The sequence below is a fragment of the Loxodonta africana genome, chromosome 5 (assembly GCF_030014295.1).
Source record: "Loxodonta africana isolate mLoxAfr1 chromosome 5, mLoxAfr1.hap2, whole genome shotgun sequence".
Lineage (NCBI taxonomy): Eukaryota > Metazoa > Chordata > Mammalia > Proboscidea > Elephantidae > Loxodonta > Loxodonta africana.
Window position 1 is genome coordinate 134,580,523 of NC_087346.1, and position 9,494 is coordinate 134,590,016.

Here is a 9,494-nt window from a genome sequence, read left to right on the forward strand (position 1 = left end):
TCAAGAGAAAACATCTCTATAAACTGTGAAACATGATGCCAAGGAAACAGATAACACACTGGGTTTGAATCCTTGCTTCTCCACCTTCTGGAAGTGTAACCTTGGATTTAACCTCACCAAGCCCATGTTTCTTCATCTGTAAAATGGCAATAATTAAAATGCTACCTTGTTACGTTTTGTGAAGCATAGAGTATGTGAGTGCTTGGCACATAGTACATGCTCAATAGATGTTAGATGCTATTAGCGTTACTAGCGATAATAACTGGTCTTCCTCGCAGGCGTATAGGTACTCTCCTATCACTGACAGCATTGTTCTTCAGGATAGATGTTGAAATGCTCTTTCTGACAATAGGTTGTTCCTCCCCTATTAGCATAAATTCACTGCCCCCTAAGTTTTTGAGTTGCTGTTGTCAATTTGATCCCATATAGTTGTTAAAAGAGTGCAGTGCTCAAGGTAGATATTCTTTACTAGTTAAACAAACCTGTTGTTTGGATTTAAGAAAACTTCAGGGAATATTTTTGGCTTAAGACTCCATGGCTCTAGAAAGTCTGAATTCCATGAGAATTTGGAATTCTGTTATACATTTTACCCCTTTTGATCAGGATTCTTCTATAGCAAACATCTATCTTGATGCTCTGTATTCCTCGGGAGTTATCCATGATATATCTGTATTTCTGCTATTGAGAAGGGGAAAATAAAAAGGGCAGCTCACCCCTTCTGTCTAGGAGCACTGCCCAGATGTGTGTATGTTACATCCCCTGAGCATCCATTTACCAGAATATAGCTTTGGAACCAGATATAGCTGCAAGGGAGGGTGGGAAATGGGGTCTTTATCCTGGACTGCCATGTGCCAAACCAACAACTTCTGTTATTATGAGAGAGAAGGATATTGGTGAATAAACAGCAACATGTGGCCATGGGTGGTTGTGTCTTGACAAAGTTTTTCTGTTGTCTCTGCAGGTCAGCACATCTTTGTGAATTTCAACCTCCCGGATATTGCCATTGGTGCTATCTTGCTGATAATCTCCCTGCTGCTCCTCTGCACCTGCCTGGTCATGATTGTAAAACTCCTCAACTCCGTGCTCAAGGGACAGGTTGCTATTGTCATCAAGAAAACCCTCAACACTGGTAGGCACTCTGACCTCCTCCCCCAACCCTGCCCATGTTGGGCCTTCCAGGAGTTACTGTCACAGGCCGCTCCCACAGGGATTCTTTGGGTTCACATCAAGCTATGGCCTCTGCATGGAGCTTCTTTCTTGGATCTTAGAAGCTGCAGAACTTAAGATGTCATTCCCCCTTGACATTTTCCTTTGTGTTTTGCATGTGGACCTGGGAAACAGGCACAAAGTTCTATCCCATGTTGGCAAGGCCCTGAGAAGGAGCCAGCTAAAATTTGGAGAATTATAGGTTAGCCTTCTTGACTGGCTGGTTTTCTATGTGCTCAGGCCTTTCCTGGGTCTACTGGGGCCCTTAGGAAAAGGGTAACATGCCCACCTGGTCCCCACTTTCCTTCTACTTTTGAGGAGAAAATGTTGCTCTGGATAAATACATCGACATCTGGATGAAGCCAATGAGACACCACTGGCCAAGAAGAGTTCTTGCTGAGTACAGTGTCCCGGCCAATGACATCACCATTCTGTGAAATCTCCATAAAATGAGGCCAAGAGACTCTGCCTCACAGGGCTGTCATGAGGGTGAATTAGGCAAATTTCCAGGCTTCCTGGATATACGGGGACCTGATTCTTTGCCAGTGGTGTGGAAGGCTGGGTTGGTAGGCTTGTCCGAAGTTGTTGTATGATCTTGATAGTCCTTTAGATGAAAACAAATGTAGGGATTATGTAGTAACGGGAGAACAGTCTTGGGAGAAGGTATCGAGGTCTGGGGGCTTGGAGTGCTTTGTGGGAAAGTATATGTATGGGTCCAGCATTTCTAACCTCTGACCTCCAACAAATCTGTTTTTGTCTTCATCCACATAACACCGCACCCACATCATGAAAATGTAGGATGAAAGGCAGCAGGAAATGAAGCTTTGCACTCTCAGACCATGGTGTGGGGTGGGGAGGCATCTTTATAACCTAACCTGCTAGCCCAGCCCCTGGCCTGGGCTCCTCTGGAGTTGTCAGCCCACCCTCCATCCTGTGCCTTCTGTCTTACAGATTTCCCCTTTCCCTTTGCCTGGTTGACTGGCTACCTAGCCATCATTGTGGGAGCAGGAATGACCTTCCTCATGCAGAGCAGCTCCGTATTCACATCGGCCATGACCCCACTGATTGGTGAGTTTCCCACTTTTTTTCTCCCTAGCTTCTCCCTCTGGCCACCATTACCATCTCCCATCATCCTCTGGGGCTGATGCTATGGTCTTTGTGTTTTTTTTTTTTCCCCCAGGCGTTGGTGTGATAACCATTGAGAGGGCATACCCACTCACACTGGGCTCCAACATTGGCACCACCACCACTGCCATCCTGGCTGCCTTAGCCAGCCCAGGCAATACCTTGAAGAGTTCACTTCAGGTAAGGATATGCTGCATGGGGCAAGGGCTTTGTAAGGGGTTGGGAAGATATAACCATATAGCGACATCCCTTGGTCCGACAAAAGTCAGGCTTTTATCTGCTAGGTAGAACTAAGATGTGGAGGAGAAGCTACAGGGAGTACAGTCCAGGAGCTCAAACTAAGAACAGTCAAAACTATTCTCTTTGGGGAGGTAGCAACAAGACCCCCATCATTGGCAGTGGCTTAAACAAAGGTTGAGTGACCACTTGATAGAGAGATTGGAAAGAGCATTTAGGCAGCACAGATACCGCCTCCCATCTCCTCGTTCCCTCTTGAGTAGATTCTATCTTGTCAGTCACCGCGGAGTCAGCCTAGGACCTGGACCTGGCATTAGAAGATGAAATGTTGGGGAAAAAATGAACTTTCTTGATTCTTATGCCCTGAATCAAGTTTTGTTCCTACTTGGAGAAAAGTCACCTCTGTCCATTTGTGGATGGACTGTTGTGTAACTGGCCCATAGCTGGTCTGAGCCAACACTGATTCCCAGCTGAGCCTTTGTTCCCTTGCTGAGGTGTTGTTGTTGATAGGATGACCTTCTCCCCTCCCCCACCCCAGCCATACAACAGACACACCTGTTCACCTACCCAACCTCTTGTGCTTCAGATTGCCTTGTGCCACTTCTTCTTCAACGTCTCTGGCATCTTGCTGTGGTACCCGATCCCGATCATCCGCCTGCCTATCCACCTGGCCAAGGGGCTGGGCAACATTTGTGCTGAGTACCGTTGGTTCGCCATCTTCTACGTGGTCTTCTTATTCTTCCTCGTCCCGCTGACAGTGTTTGGCCTCTCACTGGCTGGCTGGCAAGTGCTGGTGGGTGTGGGTGTGCCCATCATCCTCCTGCTGATCCTGGTGGTGTTCATCCGGCTCCTGCAGTCCCACTGCCCACGTGTCCTACCCCACAAACTCCAGAACTGGAACTTCCTGCCCCTGTGGATGCACTCGCTGAAGCCCTGGGACCACCTCATCTCCCTGCTCACCAGGTGCTGCCAGAGGCACTGCTGCTGCTGTCGTGTGTGTTGCCTGCTGTGTGGCTGCCCCAAGAGCTGTGAGGACCTGGAGGAGGGGCAGGAGCACTCTAAAGACATCCCCATCAAGGCCTCCTATGCCTTCGATAACGTGGCCATGAGTAAAAAGGCCCAGGATAAGGTCAAGTTCCAAGTTAATATCCTGGGTACGAAGACCATCTCCAGCAGCACAGTCTTTTAGGGGCCTGCCAAGAGATGGGAGGAGGGACCCCAAGTCCTACATGCTTCTGCACACCTTTCACTAAGAAGTGGAGCTGACATCAGTCCGGACTCTCGCTTCCCTTAGCCCAGTACATAACCTGCAGGGTTGTTTTATCTCAGCCCCTGCTCGCTTGGTCTTCCTCTCTCAGGAAGGAACAGGACAACACTCAATGAGATTTGACATTGAAACTTGGGCAGATAAATGATCACACTCTCTGTACACCGAGGGGTTGATCACTAGGGACAATTTTCAGATTCAAACCATCCTATTCAGAAGGAAAAAGCTCAAGGGAGGAATTTATGGAAGGTTCTCAAAGCTGCCTATGTAACTATATGTATTTATGTATACAAACACATGCATACACATGGTTTTCTTTATTGTGATAAAGCTCCACCATATCTCCTGTTAAAGACTGGCTTCAGCCAAGAGGTGTTCAAGCTCAGCTGCTCCCAGGTACCCATGCCCTCATCAGGTAGGTTTAGGTGAAAGAGCTTAATAGTTGTAGCTCATGAAAACTTGGAGATCACCATGGGTGTGAATCTTTCCCACTTCCTAAACAAACCTAAAACCAAACCTATTGCTGTCGAGTCGAATTCCGACTTGTAATGACATTACAGGACAGAGTAGAACTTCCTCCTGGGGTTTCCGAGATGGTAAATCTTTATGGAAGTGGACTGCCACATTTCTCCCCCAGAATGGCTGGTGGGTTCGAACCACCCAATTTTTGTTTTGCAGCAGAGTGCTTAACCACTAAGCCGGTAGGGCTAAAAGGGCAGGTGAAGCTCGTCCAACCAGTTTAACTGCCGTGTCCTCTCTCAAACACTGATTGTTGTTCATTTTTACCTTGAGACAGTGAGGTAGCTTAGGCTCTGTGGCTAGGAAGTTTCCAGGATGGGAGCCACATTAGAGCTGCCAAGGTTCACAAGGTGCTTTGTCTTGCCTGCTGCTCCAGTCTTCCTGAGAGAGAGAGGCCCTGTTCCCAAGCTAGGCTCATTTGGGGAGACGCATTATCTGCGTAAAACACCTCAGGTTCCTAATTTGCCTAATTGAGAAGCCAGATTGACAAATTGTGTCAAAAGCCTAATGGGGCAGGTAAAAATCACCACCACCCCTTTTCTTTTTTTTGTCCACCACTTGGTGTTGGATCATTTGGAATAAGACATGCAAGTGCCCCAAGTCCCTCCCTCTACTGCTGCCACCTTGAATTGCAGGAATTATCTGAGTATAGAATAGTTCTCTCTGTTTACCTTTCACTCTTTTGAGCAACTAAGTTTCTGGATCAGCTCTTAGTGGTCAGCTTCCAACCATCATCCATCCACTCATCCACCCATATACTGAAACCTAAGCCAGAACCTCTTTCCAAACTTTATCCCACTTCTCCATAGATGAGCTTCTATGTCCTGCCTACTTTCCTTGCCCACTAAGCTCTGAACTTTTCTCAGAGAAGAAAGCAGGGGATAGCCGGGCTGCCCACAGAACCATAGTCATCAAGTAGCTGTAGGGCTCATGTGTGTCTACAGGACCAAGGCCTGTGCTCATTCTTGTCCTGGGTATGCTTTCTGGAACCCCAAGTTGTATTTGCACCTTTTCCTCCACTGTTCCTCGCCCTCAACAACCCACTTCTCACCACTTCTCGTGAGCTGCAGGGGTGTCTGGGAAAGGGAAATGAGGCAGCTGAGCTCCCGCATTCCAGCTTCCCCATCTTAACAGGTTGTGATACCAAACTGAGCCCTCACCTGACCCTCCTCCTTCTCGATAGCAATTCCCAAATGTGTCATTTATGCTCTATTTATAGCCACACGCCTGTACAGCATTTTTCATAACTTATAAAGTGTGATTTGTGTTTTATAGTGTTCTCATTTGGAAAAGGGGCACGGTTCTCTTTTGAAATGTAAAGAAAAAACACCGTCTTTGTGTGTTTGTAGTATCGTGTTTTCACTAAGCCTCCGTCACCACACCTGTGCCACACGCTCTATAAATATGTAAGTGAAACCCAGGTGGGAGCTATGGCCATCTTTGCACTCTGGTGATTTTTTTTTTTTTAATTGAATTTTTGTATTTATAGTTGCTTTTTGTTTTTTACTTGTGGGAAGGCAGAAATCAAAAAAAAAAAAAAAAAGATCAAACCCAAAGTGAGTGTTGCTTTTCAATTACCAGGAAATAGGGGCCTGGATTTTTCCTAAGATTATGAGGTCTCTTCCTTCACTTTCACTACCCACGACCCACACCATGGCCACTGACATGTATTGTTGGGACCCTTGTTTAAAAAGCAGGGGGTAAAGTGTTATAAGAATTAAAAATGCATAATTTCCTTTTCACAGTCTCTTTCTGGACTTGTCAATGATTTTTTGGGTTTTTTTTTTGTTGTTGTTTTTAATTTCCATTTATATGACATTCCAAGTGAAGAAAGAAAATTAAAACTTTATTGCAAGTATTATTAGCATGAATTTCATGGCTCATCTTTATATTGTGCAATGCCAGTTTTAAATGCAACATAGAACTTTAATTCATATGCAGAATCATTTTATAGTTCATTCCAACCAGAACAGCAGAAACACTGCACAAAACAGAACTGTTTTTGCTTTACTTGTTGATATGCACACATTGTACACTTTCTCCCTTCATCTTACTCACGGATAAGGAAGGCCTGAAAAAAAAGGAACTATAATTAGCCTATGTCTTCATTTTCACTGTAAGTGGCTGGCTAATACAGGGAAGTAACGTGTCTGAGAAAGGTTGTCGTAGATGTCCGTCGTCACGTGGCAGCCCTGGATGGTGCAAATGGTTTGCTGCTACTTAGTCTTGTCCTTCCACTGACCTTAGGTCCATTTTGAGTCATATGACATTTGTCCCACTCATGCTAATAATGAATCCAGGGTCAGTTCTGGCCTCTCCGCTTGGGTGATACCAGTTTCTTGACTTGCATTTCACTTTAGAAATACTGCCAAACCAAACTCACTGCTGACCAGTCAATTCCAACTTATTTCAACCCTAGAGTAGAACTGTCCCATAGTGTTTCCAATGCAGTAATTTTTACAGAAGCAAACTGCCACACCTTTCTCTCCCAGAGCAGCTGGTGGGTTCCAACCATCAACATTTTGGTTAGCAGCTGAGGACTTTAACTGCTGTGCCACTAGGGCTCATTTTTGGAAATACTTAGAGGAAGAAAAATGCAAGCAAGCAAGAGGAGTGTATCTTATACAACTGCCATGCATTTTAGTCCTCTGTATTTTTTGAGGTCTATATGTTCCACCACTTGTCTGTCATTTTGTCTTCCTGTGGTGGCTTAGGTGTTGGCTGTGATGCTAGAAGCTATGCCACTGCTATTGCAAATACCAGTAGGGTCACCCACGGGGACAAGTTTCAGCTGAGCTTCACACATACCAGGAAGAAGGACCTGGTGATCTACTTCTGAAAAGTATTGGCCATAAAAGTAGAAATCAAAAACAGAAAAACCAGGGAAAAGGAATCAAAAACTTGGAAACTAAACAGCACCTTGTTCAAAAACTACTGGGTTATAGAAGAAATTAAGGATGGAATAAACAAATTCATAGAAACCAATGAGAATGAAAACACTTCCTATCAGAACCTTTGGGACACAGCTAAAGCAGTGCTCAGAGGTCAATTTATAGCAATAAATGCACATGTTCAAAAAGAAGAAAGGGACGAAATCAAAACATTAACCCTACAACTCAAACAAATAGCAGCAAAAGAAGCCCTTGGGCACCAGAAGAAAGGAAATAAGTAAAATTAGGGCAGAATTACATGAAATAGAGAATAGAAAAACAATTGAAAGAGTTAACAAGACCAAAAGCTGTTTTCTTTGAAAAAATGAACAAAATCGATAAGCCAGTGGGCAAACTGACAAAAGAAAAACTGGAGAGGAAGCTAATAACCTGAATAAGAAATGAGATGGGAGATACCACAACAGACCCAACTGAAATTAAAAGAATCATAACAATACTATGAAAAATTGTACTGCAACAAATTTGAAAACCTAAAAGAAATGGACAAATTTCCAGAAACACACTACCTACCTAAACTAACACAAACAGAGGTAGAAGAACTAAATAAACCCATAACAAAAGAAGAGATTAAAAAGGTAATTAAAAAACTCTCAACAACAACAACAAAAAAGCCCAGGCCCTGACTGCTTCACTGGAGAATTCCACCAAACTTTCAGAGAAGAGTTAACACCACTACTACTAAAGGTATTTCAGAGCACAGAAGAGGATGGAATACTCCCAAATTCATTCTATGAAGCCAGCATATCCCTGATACCAAAACCAGGTAAAGACATCACCAAAAAAAGAAAATTACAGGCTTATATCCCTCATGAGCTTAGATGCAAAAATCCTCAACAAAATTCTAGCCAGTAGAATTCAACAACATATCAAAAAAATAACTCACCATGACCAAGTGGGATTCATACCAGCTATGCAGGGATGGTTCAACATTAGAAAAACAATCAATGTAATCCATCATATAAATAAAACAAAAGGCAAGAATCACATGATCTTATCGATTGATGCAGAAAAGTCATTTGACAAAGTACAACATTCATTTGTGATAAAAACTCTCTGCCAAATAGGGATAGAAAGAAAATTCCTCAACATAAAGGGCATTTATACAAAGCCAACAGCCAACATCATCCTAAATGGAGAGAGTCTGAAAGCATTCCCTTTGAGAACAGAACCAGACAAGGATGCCCTTTATCACCTCTCTTACTCAACATTGTGCTGGAGGTCCTAGCCAGAGCAAATAGGCTACAAAAAGAAATAAAGGGCATCCACATTGGTGAGGAAGAAGTAAAAGTATCTCTGTTTGCAGATGATGTGATCTTACACACAGAAAACCCTAAAGAATCCTCAAGAAGACTGCTGAAACTAATAGAAGAGTTCATCAGAGTATCAGGATACAAGATAAACATACAAAAATCAGTGGGATTCCTCTACACTAACAAAGAGAATGTCGAAGAGGAAATCACCAAATGAATGCTATTTACAATAGTCCAGAAGAAAATAAAATACTTATGAACACATCTAACCAGAGACGTAAAAGACCTATACAAAGAAAACTACAAGACACTACTGCAAGAAACCAAGAGACCTACATAAGTGGGAAAACATACCTTGCTCATGCATAGGAAGACTCAGCATTGTAAAAATGTCTGTTCTACCCAAAGCAATCTATAGATACAATGCAATTCTGATCCAAATTCCAATGACATTTTTAATGAGATGGCAGAGCAAATCAACTTCATATGGAAGAGAAAGAGGCCTTGAATAAGTAAAGCATTACTGAATAAGAAGAACAAAGTGGGAGGCCTCACACTACCTGGTTTTAGAAACTGTTATACCACCACAGTAGTCAAAATAGCCTGGTACTAGTACAAAAGATACATAGACCAATGGAACAGAATTGAGAATCCAGACATAAATCCATCCACATACAAGCAGCTGATATTTGTCAAAGGCCCCAAGTCAGTTAAATGGGGGATAAGACAGTATCTTTAACAAACGGTGCTGGCATAACTGGATATCCATCTGCAAAACAATGAAACAAGACCCATACCTCACACCATGCACAAAAACTAACTCAAAAGGGATCAAAGACCTAAATATAAAATCTAAAACAATAAAGATCATAGAGGAAAAAATAAGGACAACACCAGGAGCCCTAATACATGGCATAAACAGTATACAAAACAATACTA

General features: G+C 43.3%; 1 protein-coding gene across 1 annotated transcript in view; it reads left to right on the forward strand.

Moving 5' to 3' along the window:
• The window catches only part of LOC100656404 (sodium-dependent phosphate transport protein 2B-like), a 74,702-nt gene extending 68,405 nt beyond the window's left edge, over positions 1-6,297 (forward strand). The window contains exons 11-14 of the mRNA XM_064285999.1: positions 962-1,129; positions 2,158-2,274; positions 2,387-2,511; positions 3,155-6,297. Of these exons, the coding sequence (XP_064142069.1) occupies positions 962-1,129; positions 2,158-2,274; positions 2,387-2,511; positions 3,155-3,757 (1,013 nt within the window). The 3' untranslated portion in view covers positions 3,758-6,297. The remainder of the gene's footprint in view (positions 1-961; positions 1,130-2,157; positions 2,275-2,386; positions 2,512-3,154) is intronic.
• Positions 6,298-9,494: the final 3,197 nt, after the last annotated feature.